The 19,652-nt window shown below is 49.3% G+C and overlaps 1 protein-coding gene across 3 annotated transcripts in view; it reads right to left on the bottom strand.

Annotated features, from left to right (window-relative positions):
- Window positions 1-18,964, bottom strand: part of PREX1 (phosphatidylinositol-3,4,5-trisphosphate dependent Rac exchange factor 1) — a 176,963-nt gene extending 157,999 nt beyond the window's left edge. Inside the window, exon 1 of one of the 3 annotated variants that reach the window (XM_059706826.1) lies at window positions 18,594-18,964. In XM_059706826.1, coding sequence (XP_059562809.1) covers window positions 18,594-18,806 — 213 coding nt within the window. In that variant the 5' untranslated portion in view covers window positions 18,807-18,964. The remainder of the gene's footprint in view (window positions 1-18,593) is intronic. The other 2 variants (XM_059706824.1, XM_059706825.1) reach the window with 2 other exon arrangements.
- Between the last annotated feature and the right edge of the window lie 688 nt (window positions 18,965-19,652).

Below are 19,652 nucleotides of genomic sequence, written 5' to 3'. Positions count from 1 at the left end.
TATTTTTAAATTGCCAGACTATTTTTCCCAAAAGACAGCAGTCATCAACACTCCCACCAGCATCATATAAACTGCCTGTTTCCCAGCAGCTATGCCAGCACTGGGTGTTATCACTTTCTGTGAGAGAGAGAGAGTAATGCTATGGAAGGTAATGTTGACGGACGTGGCTACTCAGGAGAAGTGTGGCTCCACATTCTCATTCCACAGAACCAATTCAAGAGCATCCAGATGAAGATAGAGGGTTGGGCGGGGGGGGGGGGGGGGGGGGCAGGCTGTCCATCTATGCAACCCTGAGAAGTCTTCCTCCCAAGCCCCTCCCCATCCTCACAAGCTGACTCCTGAGCCTGCACCATCCTCACTTCTGAAATGGATTTCACAACTAGGCCCAACAAAGATGCCTTTGTCACTAGGAAAGAGGGAGCGACTGTTGCCAGAACATTCTGGGTTCTGTTCACTCAAATCTCCATGTATGGGGAGGCCAAGGGGAGAGGGGGGAAACAGGATGCTTCCCGCTCTAGGCCTGACCGCAGGGGTGGATGCCTTGGGAAAAGTTGGAGCAGCACCAAACTCCCTGCCGTTCACTCACTGGTTCATTCCACAAATATTTGCTGAGCGCTTACAATGTGCCAGGCACTCCAGGAAGTATGCTGCATTTATCACCTCATGCAACTCACACAGAAAAATATGAAGATAAATAAGAGAGGTAACATCCTTAACCCCATTTTACAGATGAGAAAACTGAGGGCTCAATAGGATCAAGCCAAGACGCAAGGCCACATAGCTAGTAAATAACACAGGAGCACTAAGGTGGAGCAATTAACGAACTTCTAACCACCTGCACCACACCCCAGATCCCAGCTGTCATGTTGTTCCACCAAGGCAGCCTCCTCCCTCTATCTCCACCCTGGCCCCCTACAATCCATTCTCCACTGGCAGCCAAAAGGATCCTGCAAAAACTAAGTCAGATGCTCAAAAGCTCCAAAGGCTCCCATCTCACTCAGAATAAAATGCAAAGCCCTCATGATGGCCCACAGGCCCTGCACAATCTTTCCACCAGGCTCCCGACTCCTACTGTTACCTCCCTGACTTCACCTCTGATTCACTCCCCTGCTCCAGCCACTCTGGCCTCCTTGATTCCTGAAACACGCTCCTGCCTGGGGGCCTCTGCACTTGCTGTTCCCTGTGCCTAGAGTGCTCTTCCCACAGATACAGAGGTTAAGTCATTTTCCTGAGGTGACACATCTAGAAGGAGCAGAGCCCAGATTCAAACCCAGGCTGCATGGCATGAAAGAAAACAAAACGCACACAACACAGTGAAGTCTTCAATAAGAGAGAAGGATGCTGTGTGACCCTGGGCAGGTTACTGGACCTTTCTGAGCCTCTGTTTCCGCATCTATAAAATAGGCAACATAGAAATACCTGCCCCATCCGGTTCCTGGGAGGCGACATTGCTTGGGACATCCACTGAGCACAGAACCTCACACATGTGGACACTGGTGTTATTATTAGATTTATGGAAAGAGCTGAAATTGTCAGGCACGGCCGTCTGAGAAGGCAGGATACAAGCAAAGCTTTAAGGTAGGAACTGGAAAAGCTATGAAGCACCGCAGGGGGCCAGGTGGCCCAAGACGTGAGCGAAGACGAAGGCTCCCAGTCTGGGAGGAAGGCGCCGGGGCAGAGAAGAGGTGCTCCCACTTGGCTCCCCATCCGTCTTCCAGTCCCAGCACCCTGGCATCTTCCTTCCAGAAACCACTGCCATATGGCCCAGTGGGCCCCTCCCCCAGGCCTGGCCAGGTAGGGTCTCAGTGACTAGTTCAGGGATGGAAGCATGACCTAAAGCAGCCAATCAGAGCCCACGCCAGGACAACAGACCAGACCCTTCCTTATCACAAACCAAGCAATTCCCGTTTTTTGCTAAGGCAGTTTGGGCTGGGTTTCCTGTCACCTGCAACCAAAGACTCCTGACAACCAGCTCTTGCTAATCTCATCAGCAACAACAGGGCTATTAGTGTTGTTGTTGTTGTTGTTGTTGTTGTTGTTGTTGTTGTTTTAAAACCTTCCCTATTTGAGAGAAAGAAGGCAGGGAGAGCTCTCCGCTGGGCTGCACAAGCACAGGAAGACACTAGACCTGACTGATGGTCTCAGGGGCCTGTAGTCCAAAAGGGGCCCCAGAACAAACTGGGGGCCGTCTCGCACCACTGTAGGAACCCACTGCTTCCTCTCTGGGGTCTGCACCCCAGGGTCTCCCAAAGGAGCATAAATAAGAACAGGACAAGATTCAGGAAATACGACAGGCGAACGTGGGAATCTCCAGTTCTATAGCTGGTGATGGGAAAATAAAAGTCAGTGATTGCCCACAGGCTACGGGAAGTGGAATTTGGGGTAACAAATCACCCTTTCTAAGGGAAAACCACCTCCTCCCCCTCCACCCATCTCAGAGAAAAGAAGGACCACCCCGCACTGGAGCATCTCAAACTCAACTGCCCACCAGGGCCAGGCAGGTAAAGGGCTATGGGAACCAGATGGGCATTCTTCTAAATGGCAATGAAAGTCATATCCTTTTAAAAGAAAAGTTCATTTTTGCTTGTTAAACACATTTTTGCTTAATTAAACATCTTTTTTTCCAAAGAGAAACCTGCCACCACCTACGTTTTCTATGACATGTTGTCTCTCTTGGTCTAGCTTTCAGTTTTCCATTTGATAGAAAGAAGGGTTAGAAGGACCCTTGCCCATTGTCCTCTTTAAAAAAAAAAAAATAGCAGGACAAGCACAATGATAAAAGGCAATCAACATTTGGTTTCAATATCAGGGATAATAGTGAAGTTTGGGGACTGTGGCAGACTGAAGACTACAAGTCTTATCTAAAAAGGACAATTCTGCTCCAGCCATGTGTTTACCTATAGGCATGCAGGCTTGATGTGGATAAATCTTTAGGTTATTTAAGAAGATAGAAATGTAGACTTTTATATGAAATTTATTTTTATATTAATTTCAAATTTTTCAATGTTGGCAAATAAAAATTTTTAAAACTCTGTACAGGCCTGTTGAAACCTACTCATGGGGTCTGAGCTGCTGGCCTGAGGACCCCAGTTTGAAACCCATGGTACTGTGGACTTCTGGACCATGAACGATAGACACACACACACACACACACACACACACACACACACACATACACACACACACCACTTATGACCACTGAAGTCAGAGAATCTGGGCGCACAGGATTCCTCAGACTCATCTGGACATGACTTAAATCCTCCATCTGTCCTCCAATGTACCTTAGCTGTTGGATAAAAGCAGGACATCATGGGACAAGAGACAAAAACCCTACCATCAAGTTCCATCTCAGCCACAAACTCATTGGTAAGCCTCAGCCAAGTCACTGAATGGCTCAGAGCCTTCGTTTCCCCTTCTGGATGAATGGGTGAGATGATCGCAGTCTCTTGCAGTTCTGCCAACCTGATCCTAGGATTCCAGTTGCTAATGATTTATTTGGATTGGTAAAGACCAAAATGTCCTAAGCCAAGGTTTCTTTCAGCCCTCAGTTACAAAATCGATAAAAGAACTGGCAGCTTGAATAAAAATGTACGTGGTCTGTAACTTTGCAAAGCTGAAAACCATATAAATGCCCAATAAAAGAGGAAGAGTTAAATAATAATAATTATTATTATTTTTATAACTAATACATATGGAGTGCTTACTATGTGCCAGGCATTGTTCTGAGAGCTTTATAGATCGAAATTCACCTAATGCCCCCATCAAAGAGGTGGGCACTCTTTTTGGGAATGAGGAAACTGATGCCCACACAGGTCAAGGAGCTTGCCCGAGATCACACAGCCCGTGAGCAGCCAGGCTCCAGAGCCTCCACGTTCCATGTGACGCCGTCAGAGGTCTGATGACGGAAGGGGCTTGTAGTAACGGGAGGAAGTGCACACAAGGGACAAGAAAAGCAAGGCAAACGCTCATGTGCCGTGTGATCACACCTAGGCCAAGTCAAAATGCACAGAACAAGGAGGAAATGTCCCGGAAGGTGAAGCAGCGGTTGGCAGGGTGAGATCATTTTACTCATCTTTATTTCCCAAATGTCCGACAATGAACACAGTGACAGCAAACACAGCCGGTGCATGGCAGGCGTCCCCAGGAGCCAGGGCCATGCCCAGCACTTACTACTTCACTCCACCTAAATAAGAGGCCTCCTACAGGGCAGATTCCTCCCCACCCCCCACCCCTAGGGCCAGGCCCGCAGTAGGCACGCCATAAAACGTGTGGAAGATGAGAACAAGCCTGTGGGGTGGGAACTGAGGTTTCCCCATTTTACAGCGAAGGATACTGGGGCCTAAGAGTCAATTGCCCAGGGTCACAGAGCTGGTAAATGGTGGCCCCTGACAAGCATTGCCAGAACATCCTAGTGGAGAGATGCCGCCAGCAGCACTAGGGGTAAAAATCACCAAAGAATTTTACCAACATTTTTAACAATAAATATTTTTAAAAGACCAAAAAAAAAAAATCACCAAAAAGACAGGGTGACTGCATATGACGTGTGATCCAGAGTTAGACCCTGGACTGGGGATGGGGATGGGGGTGGGGGGAAGGGCATAAAGGACATTTTTGAGAAGATGGGTGAAATTTAGATATAGACCGGATTGTATAATTTAATACCAACGTTAAATTCCCTGATTTTGTTTATTGTACTGTGGTCATATAAGAGAATATCCATGGTCTTAGGAGATAGATGCTGAATTATTAGGAGCATCATGTCTACAATTTCTTTCAAGTGGATCAAAATAATAAAAACAAGTGTGTGTGTGTGTGTGTGTGTGTGTGTGTGTGTGTAGGAGGAGGGGAGAAGACAAGGAGGGGGGATGATAAAGCAAATGTAGCCAGTGGCCAACAACTGGTGCTCAGTATTCATGAAATGTCAAAATAAAAAGTTATCAAAAAATTAACCTTGAAAAAATGTACTGAATTGCCCATAAATACAGCATACTGGGGTTGTGTGTCTCAATGCCTGTATGCAGTGGTTCTCAACCTTCCTAATGCCGCGACCCTTTAATACAGTTGCTCATGTTGTGGTGACCCCCAACCATAAAGTTATTTTCGTTGCTACTTCATAACTGTAATTTTGCTACTGTTATGAATTGTAATGTAAATATCTGATATGCAGGATGTATTTTCATTGTTACCAATTGAACATAATTAAAGCATAGTGATTAATCACAAAAACAATATGTAATTATATATGTGTTTTCCGATGGTCTTAGGCGACCCCTGTGAAAGGGTCGTTCGACCCCCAAAGGGGTTGCGGCCCACCGGTTGAGAACCGCTGTCTGTATGTATGTAGATCTGTACGACACACACAGCCAGGAACACACACAAAACATTTTCCCCTACTTGCTCCATAGAGAGTGCCTTTGCTGAACGGGCATAAGGAAATGTGCTTTGACACACACTCCCCCACTGTATTTATGATCTTTGTGACGAAGGGCAAATAAATCTTAAAAACCACCCAATCAACAGCCTGGCCGGCCAACAGCTGGTGGCTGGGACCACACAGAGCTCCCCCTGCCCTCCTTGTGCGGTAAGGGCAGGAGGCCAAGGATGCTGGTCTGCAACCACTCCCCACACTGGGGTCCACACTCCCCAAAGTCAAGGCCACTTGTTAAGAAAGTGGCAGGAACCCTCTGTCACAGCGTGCGTCCCTTTCACTCACTCGTTCACTCCTTTGACCAGTACTAACAAAATACCCAGAAGGTGCTAGGTGCTGGGGAATTTGTCAGTGAACCCAGCAGACCAGGGTCCTGACCTCATGTGACGTATTCTGATGGGGGAGGCAGACACTAAAGTCAACAGGATCATTTCAGAGAGTGACAGGTACCAAGGAAAACGGGCATGGTGATGTAAAGAATGTGGCCAGAAGGCTCTCTGAGGAAGTGACACTCAACAACAGGGAGGGGCACTTGACACAAAGCACAGTTAAAGGTGTTGCGGGCCAGAGGAACAGCAAATGAAAAGGCTCAGAGGCTGGAACCAGCCTCGTACCATTTAAGAACAAAAACAAAGCATGATGAGCGCTGGGGGGGATGAGGTTGGTGTGGTGAGTAGATGAGAAAACCGAGGTGCAGAAAGGGAAAGTTCCTTGCCCAGGATCACACAGCCACGGAGGGGCAGAAAGTGTGGGCCAGACTCTGGGTGCTTGAGCATGACACCACGCTGCAGAGAAACTCTCCTGCACCTGATTCCCTCAGCCCACACTCACTCGCATGCCTTGGGTTGTGTTAGAAAACGTCAGGCTATCTTCGTCTCAAGTCCCCAAAAGTCTGCGCAAAAATACCTAGCAGTTATATAAATCGAGATAATCACATTTCGTAAGAAAACACAAACATGTATTTAAGGGGAAAAACTGGTTTTCATTCAACAAATATTTAATGAGCCCTACTATGTGCCAGACATTATGCTTGGTGCCAGAGAGACAAAGTGAATAAGAGCAATGCAGGTAAAAGGAGCTAGGAAGTGGTGAGCTAGGGGTGGAGCACCATTTCGAATGGGGGGGAGGGGTCACTGAAGGCTTGTGAAGGACAGGACATTGAGCAAAGGCCTGAAGGAGTGAGCCATAGAGATACTGGGAGAACATTCCAGACAGAGCATGTGAGAAGACCCTGAGGCAGGAGCATGTCTGACGCATTTGAAAAAGGGCAAATGTGGCCGAGAGGGAATGAGGGAAGGAGTGAGAGCAAGAGGAGATTCTGGAATTAGTGCAGCAGACTGCACTACTGTATGAATATACTAAATCATACACTTGGAGAAAGTGAGACTTACGGTGTGTACATCATATCACAATTAAAAACAACTGTATGAGCCCTAGCTGGTTTGGCTCAGTGAATACAGCGACGGCCTGAGGATTGAAGAGTTCCAGGTTCGATTCCAATCAAGGGCAAGTGCCCGGGCTGCAGGCTCGACCCCAGGAGGGGGTGGGCAGGAGGCAGCCGATCAATGATTCTCTCACATCATTGATGTTTCCATCTCTCACTCCTTCTCCCTCTCTGGAATCAATATAAATATATTTAAACAAAAATAAAAACAACTGTATGAGAAAAAAGAACAATAAAGGAGGAGACGGGTGAAGCAATGGGTGCAGACTTTGCAAGAAAGACCTTCTAGGCCAGCCGTGGGCAAACTACAGCCCACGGGCCGGATCCAGCCGTTTGAAATGAATAAAACTAAAAAAAAAAAAAAAAAAAAGGCCGTACCCTTTTATGTAATGATGTTTACTTTGAATTTATATTAGTTCACACAAACACTCCATCCATGCTTTTGTTCCGGCCCTCCGGTCCAGTTTAAGAACCCATTGTGGCCCTCGAGTCAAAAAGTTTGCCCACCCCTGCTCTAGGCCCTTCTAAGTAAGGCCTTTACTTTGATTCTGAGGAAGATGGGAGTCATGGGAAGGCTTTGAGCAGGGCGGTGTCTGAGCTGCCTTAAGTGTTAGCTGGATCCCTCGTGCTGTGTATGGTGACCAGAATGTGGGAGGTAAGGGTGGCAGCAGAGGAGGTGACTGCAATAGCCCTGGCCATTTCCCACCCGTGTGTCTATGGGCAAGCCACTTGACCTCTCTGGGCCACGGTTTTCTTCACCTGTGAAGTAGGTCTGGAAAAGACGTTGGTCACAGGGCAGAGGTGAGGTCTGATAGCGTGTAAAGTGTTGTTATAAGGGCTATGGGTGAAGGGTGGAGTCGAGGGTGACATCAAACAGTTGTTAATCATGCAAATTCGTTTCCTGAACTGAAAACAGGGGTGCCTTCCTCCTTCACAGGAAGCAGGGACATCAACCGCCCTGCCAGCCAGTGGCCACTAGCACAACCTGTCCACGCCCAGGTCACAAACAGGGGCCCAAACTCCCCTCCAGGTGTGATCAGCTCAGAATCAGCATCCACGGGGAGGCTAAGACCCAGACAGGGGACAGAGATGGCCCTGGGTCACACAGCAGCTTGGAAGCAAACCTGGAATTTGGCTGGGGGAGGAAGTGTGGTCCTCCCTCCTGGATGGGTGTCCAGGCTATAGGCAGGAGGTGGCTACTGGGCCCTTAGGAAAGCCACTGTGCAGTGCTGAATTTCAGATCATCCATTAGACGATGTCACACCAGTGCTGAAAACCCTCCAGGGGCTCCTCACCCCACTAATAAAACCCAAACTGCTCATCAGGCATATGAGACTCACGCCAACCTTATCGCCCCCACTGTCACTCCAACCACCCTAGCCTCTTGCTGTTTCTCAAACAAGCCAAGCATGGTCATGGCCCTGGCACATGCTATTCCATCTACCAGAACACATTTCTCTTGACTCTTTCCACAGCTGGCTCCTTCCGTGCCAAGGACTCAGATCAGATGCCACCTCTTCAGGGAGACCTTCCGGGGCCACTCCATCTCAATAGGTGCCACCATCCCTCTATTGAACATGTCCCCATTTTATTTCCTTCTTGGTGTATCTATTCCCCTACTGTGTGGCCTTGAGCAAGTTACTCAACCTCTCTAGGCCTTAGTTTTCCCATCTGCAAAATAGGTACAAGGATGATATCTATTCTACCTCAAAGGGTTGTTGCAAGGGCTCAAAGAGATAATCCATACAAAGCACTTAGCACAACACATGGCACAAAGCAAGGCCTCAATGGATTATGTTGTTATTATTACAGCTCCTGTCACTTTCTCAAGTGATCTCTTTGTAACATTTCAATATTCCATGAGGGTAGGAACTTTGTCCATCTTGTCCTGACCACATGCCAGCACCTAGCCCAGTGTCTAGCATATAGTACATATTTAATGTCCATTTATTGAAGGAATAAGTGAATTTGTGAATGAAAGTATTGACTGCCCATACCCTGCTCTGACCTGAGAGCAGCTCCTTACAAAAGCCACCCACCCTCCCCCGAAAGGTGGAAAATACAAGACCCCAGATCAGTGGTTCACAACCTTCCTAATTCCGCGACCCTTTAATACAGTTCCTCATGTTGTGGTGACCCCCAACCATAAAATTATTTCGTTGTTACTTCATAACTGTAATTTTGCTACTGTTATGAATCATAATGTAAATATCTGATATGCAGGATGTATGTCATTGTTACCAATTGAACATAATTAAAGCATAGTGATGAATCACAAAAACAATATGTAATTATATATGTGTTTTCCGATGGTCTTAGGCGACCCCTGTGAAAGGGTCGTTCAACCCCCAAAGGGGTCGCGACCCACAGGTTGAGAACCGCTGCCCCAGATCCTGGTGGCAGATGCCACCTGCTTCCACCAGCCTTCATGCCCTAGTCCTGCCAGCCTGAAATGGCCTTGCTCCCCTGGCCCGAAATCAAGAGATCATCTGTCAGTTCCACCCTGGGGAAGGAACCAGGCGGGTAAACACAGATTGAGTGTCTGACCACAAGACAAAAGAAGGGTGGGCAGATCCCCTTCTGGTCCTCAAGGAGCCGAGAAAATAAAACTTAAAATCCACACAGGACTGGGAGGCTAGAGGGCTCCCCTTCTTCCTGGGGGCTTCCTCCCAGAGGACAGGAAAGGCTACGGCAAGTACTGGGGTGAGACCGACCCTGGCTCTGTGCTCAGCTGTGTCAGGCACCTGAGTGACCACACTGGCTCCTCGCAGCCACCCTACGAGGACTACAATCATCTCCATTGTGCGGACGGAGAAACCCGGCTCCGAGAGGCAAAAGGACCTGCCGAAGGTCACACGGGGCAGAGATGTGAACCCAGGCCTTTTGTCTCTAGGATCCAGGCTCTTAACCAGTAACCCAAGACACACTACTGGGTGACACGAACAAACTGTATCATGCTAATTATGTCAACACATAAACATATTTGGTTGTCCCAACTGGGAGAAAGGGATGCCATCGGTATCTCGTGCGTGGAGGCCACAGATGCTCTTAAACATCCTACAATGCACAGGGTAGCCCCCACCACAAAGAATGATCTCACCGCAGTATGTCCATCGTGCTGAGGGTTGAAGAGGGAAGGACTCAGCTCAGACCAGCTGCTAGGGCGAACACAAATCCCCAGAGAAGGACCTGGGCCACCCAAGTCCTCTCCCCAAAACTTTCAGGATGGAACCCTGAACAGCTGCAGGGCCACCACCCTTGACCAGAGTTCACTTCCCTCTAGGAACCACAACTTCTTCAGGGGGTCATTCTAGGGGGAGTCTCACCTGCAAAACAATGAGATTCAAACCCCCCCCCCCCCGCCCCCGCCCCGGCTTGCTCTTAAGTTCTATCTGGTAAACTCTAAAGCTAGAATCAGCTCTGACCTCACCCTGTGCCTGGGGAACAAGGCTGGTGGGATATCACATGCCAATTTGAGGATCAGCCCATCCTGATCACCCACTTCCAGCCAGGATTACAGCCAGAAAGCCTGTGTCTGTTGAAAAAAAAAAAGGAGAACCCGGCTGGTGTGGCTCAGTGGTTGAGCGTCAACCTATGAGCCAGGAGGTAATGGTTCAATTCCCGGTCAGGGCACAGGCTCGGGTTGCAGGCTCAATCCCCAGTGTGGGCGGGGTGTGCAGGAGGCAGCTGATCAATGATTCTCTCTCATTATTGATGTTTCTATCTCTTTCTCCCTCTCCCTTCCTCTCTGAAATCAATAAAAATATATTTAAAAGGAAAAAAGGAGAAAAATCACAAAAATCTGAAAGGTCAAGCTCTGCAGCCTGGCATGGTCTGCTAAAACCTAACTCTCAAAAGCTTTAAGAGAGGGGGGCTGTGAGACAATGACGATGTGGGTTCCCTGATCTGAGGGAGTGACCCCAAGCCCCGCAGGTCTTCCGCTCACTGGCTTGATAAAGAGGACACTCTCTAAGAAAGAGGTGCCCTGGAGCCTCCAAAAGCAACCCCATCCATCTCTTCTTAACCTGACAGATAAATGGTTATGAGGACAAACACCAGAATAATAGTGAATGGGTGTCCAATATGCTCATTTGAAGAAAACTCATTCAAATGCATGTTCTCGCATCTTCACTAGGGTCACCCTCCCTAAAGGATAAGAACCACATTTGCTCTGCATTTTCCTGGCCTAGAACACTGTCTGGAATATACAGCAAGTGCTCCATAAATACCAGCATGCTGAGAAAAAAACCTAATTTCTTTACAGTTTTACCTTTTCATAGCTCTGTTTCCTATACACAGAAGATGGGGCCCATCTAACTCCTGCTGACACAGGATTTTATCATCAAAAAAATGTTCGCCCAGATGGTGTGGCTCAGTGGTTGAGCATTGACCTGTGAACCAGGAGGTCACAGTTCGACTCTTGGTCAGAGCACATGCCTGTATTGTGGGCTGGATCTCCAGTGTGGGGCATGCAGGAGGCAGCCAATCGATGTTTCTCTCTCATCATTGATGTTTCTATCTCTCTCTCTCCCTCTACCTTCCTCTCTGAAATCAATAAAAAATATTTAAAAGACAAAAATTTTTTCACTGACTTCCTGATGTTCAGCCCAATACAAAGGATCTGATCCAAACTCTCCATTATCTAAAGCTCAGATAATCTGCACTTTTTGGCTTAATTCCCGCCCACCTGGGCAGTCCAGAAGTCTCACAAAGGCAATAATCTTGGTCATAAACACAACATCATGACCAGGGTAGTAGTAAAGAATGTGGGCTATGGAGGAACGCTGGCTGAGTAGAAGTCCTACAACTAGGAGGAAAGAGAAACGCACACGGACACTCAGAGGAGGCGCAGTGGTGAAGTCAAATTCTGAGGTGCGGAGTGCGCGGAGCGGGCTGGCGGCGGAGGGCGCGGTTGTTGTTTTCAATAGGGAGGGAGTCACAGACTCTGAGCACCAGATCCGGGCGAGTCTTTACGGACCCAGACTCAAACGGGAGAAGCGGGACTGTCTGGCTTCGGTCAGAGCGAGTGCAGCTTTCTCTCCGAGCTTTGCAGCGGGTGCTGGGACTCAGAGAGGCAGAGCCCCTGGGGACAGGACTGAGAGCCGCCATAACTGCTCTCTTCGGCCCACCCTGTTGATCCTGTGCGACCCGCCCCACCCAAGCCCTGCACAGAGGCATTTGCCAGATAGCCTCAGGCAAAGGCTAGATTAGCACCTCCCTAGAGGACAGAAGTTCTCTCACTGCTGACACAGCTGATTCTCATAGCCACTTGGCCTGGAGGTCAAACCCTCCCTGGAATTAGCTACAACAATCAAGATTTAACTATAAGACTTCGAACAAAGACCACTAGGGGGTACACCAAGGAAGCATAACAAAATGCGGAGACAAAGAAACAGGACAAAATTGTCAATGGAAGAAATAGAGTTCAGAACCACACTTTTAAGGTCTCTCAAGAACTGTTTAGAAGCTGTCGATAAACTTAATGAGCTCTACACGAAAACTAATAAGACCCTCGATCTTATATTGGGGAACCAACGAGAAATTAAGCATACACGGACTGAAATAACGAATATTATACAGACGCCCGACAGCAGACCAGAGGAGCGCAAGAATCAAGTCAATGATTTGAACTGCGAGGAAGCAAAAAACATCCAACCGGAAAAGCAAAATGAAAAAAGAATCCAAAAATGCGAGGATAGTGTAAGGAGCCTCTGGGACAGCTTCAAGCGTACCAACATCAGAATTATAGGGGTGCCAGAAGATGAGAGAGAGCAAGATATTGAAAACCTATTTGAAGAAATAATGACAGAAAACTTCCCCCACCTGGTGAAAGAAATGGACTTACAGGTCCAAGAAGCGCGGAGAACCCCAAACAAAAGGAATCCAAAGAGGACCACACCAAGACACATCATAATTAAAATGCCAAGAGCAAAAGATAAAGAGAGAATCTTAAAAACAGCAAGAGAAAGAAACTCAGTTACCTACAAGGGAATACCCATACGACTGTCAGCTGATTTCTCAACAGAAACTTTGCAGGCCAGAAGGGAGTGGCAAGAAATATTCAAAGTGATGAATACCAAGAACCTACAACCAAGATTACTTTATCCAGCAAAGCTATCATTCAGAATTGAAGGTCAGATAAAGAGCTTCACAGATAAGGAAAAGCTAAAGGAGTTCATCACCACCAAACCAGGATTATATGAAATGCTGAAAGGTATCCTTTAAGAAGAGGAAGAGGAAGAAAAAGGTAAAGATACAAATTATGAACAACAAATATGCATCTATCAACAAGTGAATCTAAGAATCAAGTGAATTAATAATCTGATGAACAGAATGAACTGTTGATTATAATAGAATCAGGGACATAGAAAGGGAATGGACTGACTATTCTTGGGGGGGAAAGGGGTGTGGGAGATGTGGGAAGAGACTGGACAAAAATCGTGCACCTATGGATGAGGACAGTGGGTGGGAAGTGAGGGCGGAGGGTGGGGCGGGAACTGGGAGGAGGGGAGATATGGGGGGGAAAAAAAAGAGGAACAAATGTAATAATCTGAACAATAAAGATTTAATTAAAAATAAATAAATAAATAAATAAATAAATAAAAAGAATGTGGGCTATGAAGCAAGACCATAAACCCCAGCTCTGTCCGGCTCTGTGATCTTGGGGAAAATTACCTGGCCTCTCTGTGCCTTCATTTCCTTTTTAAAATGGGAAGCACAATAATACCTGGAAATTCTGAGTGGATGCACAGTTACTTTACACAGGGCTTGCAAACATTTAGCACTACGTAAGTGTTAGCAAATTATTATTGCTATTGCTCTTGCATTAATCTAATAGTCATGCTGAAAATGCAATTCTTTCTGTTGAATGTTTGTAAAAAATACATTCACATCCACATGCATAATTTTCTATGAAAAGGGCATAACAAATAGGATTTGATACATTTTTTTTCCTTTTTTATCTTCCTGCTTGCCTTTCTCCATAAGATACACATCGGTCTAGCCTTTTCTCCAAACTCCTGTAATGTTGTACGTATAATGTCCATGTGTATATTACGGTTATTGTTTATTTTCCCAAAGTGGAACTGTGTTATATACACTTCTTAGCCTCCTACTTTCTGCAACACAACCTCATGAGAATCCCCCAAGTCACTGGGTAGGTCATTCTGTTTCAGTGACTGCAGAATGAAAAGTGTGCCCCTCACCCCCATTCCCTGGAACTGCTCCCTAGTGTCAGACTAGGAGCACAGAACGTTTTTAAAAAAACAAAAAATAGTGACAACACAAAACCACAGTTTCTTGTTTTGGCAAGCAGAGCTCCAATGAGAAGAAAAGCTTTGGGCTCCCACCCCCAAAAAGCAGAACCACAGAAAGTATTCTGTGAGCTTTCTGCTCACACACCCTTGATCCTCAGGGACCCTGGCCCAGCCCAGCCAATGGGGCAGATCTCTGGGTGCCTGGGTCTCTGTCCTCAGCCAAGGGGAACCCCTCCCCCTACCCACCCAGGTTCCCCCCTCTTCCCACCACTGCCCAGCTGGCACACCCATCACAGGATCTGCTGGCACCTACTCCTGAGATCTCCCTCCTGGCAGGCAGGGACCCCAAACCAATCCAACCAAGAAGTAGGTGGGCTCAAGGCTCACTCAGCCTCCTCTTCAAGGGCAAGACTTTGAGCCACAAACCGACAACTTCAGCTGCCTCCCCTCCATTGCTGCACATCCCCAAAAAAGCCCACCATAGCATTCTGAGCACCTACTATGTGCCTGGCACAGTTTAAGAGCTTTAACCTCAGGTTCATTCACACTTTGCAACACCCCTATGACACAGGTACTATGCCCATTGCACAGATGAGGAAACTGAGGCACAGTGCAGGTTGGTGACCTGCCCAATTGATGTGAGATAAAACCAGAATTTAAACAGCAGCAGCCTGACTCCAGAGCCCCACACTGAACCCTCATGCGATGAACAGACACAAAGCACAGAGAAGGAACTGGCAGCCTGACATTTTCATTCTTCTATAGTTCAGGCCATTTTGCGGAAGAGAGAAAAGAAGTCACAGAGGGGAAGTAACTGAAGGAAGCACCGGCTGAGGGTCAGGGTCACACAGACCTGGGTCGAATTCCAGTTTTGCCACCTTAATAAATCATGTACCAAAACTTTTGTAAGCCAATGGCAGTGAAGTGGCCAGGGACATGAGTTCTGGGGTTGCTCAAATGCTGGCAATGCTGCCTACATGACCCAGGGAAGCTCTCTTAAACTACCTTTGCCTCAGTTTCCTCATGTGTCAATGGGGATCACAACAGCACTCTCTTCTTAGGGTTGTTGGGAAGCGCAAATGAGTTGGTACATGCAAAGTGCTTAGAACAGTATATGGTGAATCAGTATCAGCTCCTATGCAGTCACAACTATGATGGTTATCATCCTCATCAATACTGTCCAAGAGCACTCAACACAGGGAGCGCTCAACCCAGTGGGAGCTTCTAAATGTTGAGATCCACTGTCCAGAATCAGAAGCCAGGGCAATTTCTCTCACAACTCCTGTGCTGTCTTCCGAGAGAGAGCCAGCATCCTCCCAGAGGGCTGCCCTTGCCTTTCCATGACTCAAACACACACACACACAGAAGAGGGCACCAAAGCTGTCAGTCCCCCTTGGAGATGGGGAAGGTGGTGCAATCCAGTCCCTAAAGGATGTTGGAAAAGATGGGGAGAATCTGGGGAAAGCACAGAGTCCCAGGCCCGGAACCCAACAAAACCACTGGTTCCTGTGGCCAGAGTTTACATGGTCAAAACAAAATCCACTCAAAGTGGAGTCCCAGTCCTCCTTTCTGTGCGGAGAGGGATCTCACTTTCTCCAGGCAGCCCTCCCTGATAACCCCTATTCTCTGGATGCTGGAATCCTATAATCCTAATCACCTGTATTGTTTAATTATCATGTAACATAATAATTAATTATAATAACTAATACTTATATACCTTACTGCCTGCCGGGCATGTTCTAAGTGCTTTATATGTATTTATATAACTCATCCGTTTAAAAACCCTCTAAGATAAGATCTATTATCATCCCCCCACTTTACAGATGAGAAAAGTGAGGCTCAAAAAGGATAAGCCACTTGCCTAAGGTCACAGAGCCCCAGGACTTGACCTCAAGTGGTCTAGTCCAGAGCCCAGCCTGGCACTTGAAGTTTTGTAAATCCCCATTTTGCCACCCTCCACAAGGCTGACCTCTCCTTGAGGGCAGGAACCTAGAGCTGGCTTTTCTGCATCTCCCACAATGTTCAGTCTGTACAAAGCCTTCATTTTTACTGGCAATGGAAGCTTAAAACCAGGGGCACACGAAGGCCAGGGCAGCCCTTCGATGCCTGTCTCTGCCACATGGAATTAAAAGCAACGCGGGATTACTGAGCATTCTTCCATTCTCCCAAGCCAGGAGGCTGGGGGTAAAATCCCTTAGCAAGTATAAAAGCTGGGAGGAGAGAGTGGGAAGACAGAAGAGAATCACAACCTGCAGGCTGCCAGCGTCGCTGCTGCGTGGAAAGCTTTGGTAATTAACTGTTCCTGAAGCTCTGAGCCCTGGGTTTTCAAAACGAAAAGGTCTTGGGTTGTTTAGGGGCTGTTTCTGAGGGAACAAACCGAGAGAGGCCTGCAGATCACAAACAAGGTATGGCTGGTCAGGTTACACAATCAGTCCATTTCTGACACCAGCTTGGTGACACCCAAAAGGACAAGGCCCAAAGGAAGCCTGGATTCCCCTCCCCTCGTTTTACAAGTGGGGAAACTGAGGCCAGGACAGATGACACTGGTCCAAGATGTCAAAGTTGGAACAGCTCATCTCAGAAACGACAGGTCAATAAACAGAAATTATAAACTCAGGAAATTAAAAATGCCAAGGAGATAATGTGGAAGTAGCGAGATCTTTTTTTTTCTATAATAAGAATGGTTGATTCCAATCAATTTCCATTATTCCAGCTTCCTCGGAATCTACACGTGGACAATGTAAAACCATAGTTAACCCACACACAATCTATATCTGCACCACACCATCTAGGGCAAGGGCTTTCTTTCCCATTAACAGAAAAATTGCTTTCCTCTCTCCCTTCCAGACTGAGGAGCAGGGAGTGGCTCAGAAGGAGAAGTGAGGAGTTCCCTAGAATTTGACATTGCTCAGAGATGGCAGAGCTGTCTACATCTTTAATTCAGAAACTGCCAGCTTCAAACTGAGCAGATCCTTTTTTTTTCCTTTTTTCTTTTTTAACTGTGAGAGAGGGAGAGATGGGGGCAGGAGAGAGAATGCTAACCCTGCCTTATTCTCACAAGCCTTTCTAGATGGGTCCTTTAGCCAAACGGTTTTCAATGCCTCTGTAAAACTCACCCCCCCCCCCAACACACACACACACACACACACACACACACACACACACGCCCTCTTTGCACAGACAGAAGGGCTCTCTCCTCCCTGAGTTGGAACTCGGACCTCACACAGCCTCAGCTACACCCCCAAGCCACTAGCTATCCCAGGGGATGCCAGAGTCCACTCTCCCTCTTGCCCCCAGAGACTGGAAGCTGCAGAGCCCGGCTCTGAGGTCCCTAAAGGAAACACCACCGCCCCCACCAGCCCTTCCTGAACCAGGATTAAAAGACTTCCTAGAGCTGAGAAGGGAGTAAATGAGGTCCCAGCAGGAGGCACAGAGATTAAAGCCCTGGCGTCTCCTAACTCTCAGAAACGCTTGGTCCGGTCCCACCCCCTCCACCACGAAGCCACTTTTCTCACTTCCTAGGAGAGTAAGGAAGCGGCCCCTTCCTCCCTCTCACAGAAAAAAAAAAAAAAAAAAAAAGGACGAAATGCAGCACAGGATAGGGGGTTTAAAGCACCGGCTGGGCCTGTCCTGCTTCAAAACCCACCATCCCCAACTAACCAGTGATTTCCGGGCACTCAACCTCTCCAGGAGCTAAACTCTCCCATCTAACAACTGGGGGATATGCTCGTCCCTACTTCATGGGCCACTTGTGACGGTTAACCCTAATGACACATGCAGGCGCCTGCCACATAGTAAGCGCTCAGTTGTTATTTTACAGTGTCTGTGGCTGTGGTTTTGAAACTTAGAGATGGGGGGTGGGGGGGTGGCGAGGGTTTGGATTGCCAAGTCGTGAGTTCTAGCCCCCACTGTCCCCAAGCTCCAGGAAAAGCGTGTGCGTGGGGACCAGGAGTCCCACGCTGGGGTCTCGTCGGTGTCCGTCCATCCTCCAGGCTCTGGGCTTTGTCCTACTCCGTCAGCGCGGAGGGACGCTGGGCTCTAGCATTTCCAGGGGCAGTCCTGGCTGAGGGCTCGGTAGGGCACCAGGCGGCGAAGAAAGCCCTGGCGTCACACAAGCAGAAGCAAAAGCTCCAGGCGCTTGGGTCGCAGAGCCCCTGCCTCACGGATGTAACTAATTTTAAAACTATTTGAAAGGCGCGGAGGGGGGAAAAAAGACAAAAGGGCAGCGTGCCTGGGGAGAAACCAAGTGCGGGAGACCCCGGGACGGGGCTGGACTGCGGGCCAGCCAGGAAAGCGACAGACCAGCTCTAGAGGAGCCCGGGTCTCCTCACTTCTCTGCGCGCCCCGCGGGGCGCCCCTGAGGCGACTCTCGCGACCCCCGGGATCTGTGGCCACAGGTTGTGGGGACCGGCCCGCGCTGAGGCCCCGCGCCCCGCCGTCCCCGCACTCCCCGGGAGACACTCACCGACTGCAAGAAGCGCAAGGTGCCCACGTAGTCCCTCTCGGTGCCCAAGATCTCGTTGAGGACGCACAGGCGGAGGCGCAGCTGGCGCTCCGACTCCCGGGCGGCCGCGCACGGACCGGAGCTAGGCGCCGCGGCGCCGGGGGCCCGGGGGTCCTGGTGGGCTCCGTCCTCAGCCCCGTCGCCGCTGCGATCGCTGCCGCCGGGTACCTCCATTCTAGCGCAGCCGCGTGGTGCCGGCTCCTTCCCCCGCGCGGAGTCGCGCCGAACGGCGACTCAGGGGTCCAAGCACCCCATCCCGGACGGGGCGCGCCGGCTCAGCCGCGGGCCGGGCGCTTGGCGCGGCGGGCGGGACTGGGGGCGGGGGACCCGGGCTGGGGGCGGAGGCAGCGCGCGGAGGCTGGACCAGAGGCGGGAGGAGGCGGCCTTCGGGGCTCCCAGACGGCGGCCCCCGCCACCCGCCCGCCCAGGGAGCGTCTGCCAAGTGCCACGCCGCGCTGAGCCGCAGAGACGCGCCGCGGCGCTTGGCGGCGACTTCGGAAGCTCTCGGCACGACCGGGTCGGGGCCGCCCGCGGCGCTCGGGCGGGAGGAATCCTCCGGAAGGGGCCCCGCGGAGCTCGGAGGCTAGCGCACAACTCTGCACCCGAACGCGTGGCGCCCCCACCCCCGCCGCGGGCTACGCCACTCCCACCCGACACATGCGACACCCTGCGCGCACAGGCACACGCACGCAGGTCCAGGTCCGGCCGCCACCGCTGCTGCTGGGCCGAGTAAACACCCGGAGAGCTCAGCAGCAAGCCCGCCCTAACACGCGCGCCCCCGCCGGCCCAAGGAAGAAAGAGGGGCGGGCCCCGCCCGTGCTATGTCACCTTTGGGATACCCAGCCTTTTTGGTGCCCTCGGGCACTGCCACGACCTTGGGAAGAAACACGCGTGATTCTCTCTCTCTGTGACTCTTTCTCTTTCCCTTCCCTTATTCTTTCCTTCTATCCTTCCTTCTTTTCCTTCTGAACTTCTTTGCTCCCATGAGCAGAGCCTACCCTTTCCACATTTCCCAGAAGA

This window comes from Myotis daubentonii, chromosome 8 (genome assembly GCF_963259705.1).
Source record: "Myotis daubentonii chromosome 8, mMyoDau2.1, whole genome shotgun sequence".
NCBI classification, from domain to species: Eukaryota; Metazoa; Chordata; class Mammalia; order Chiroptera; family Vespertilionidae; genus Myotis; species Myotis daubentonii.
This window is presented reverse-complemented; position numbering and strand designations above follow the sequence as displayed.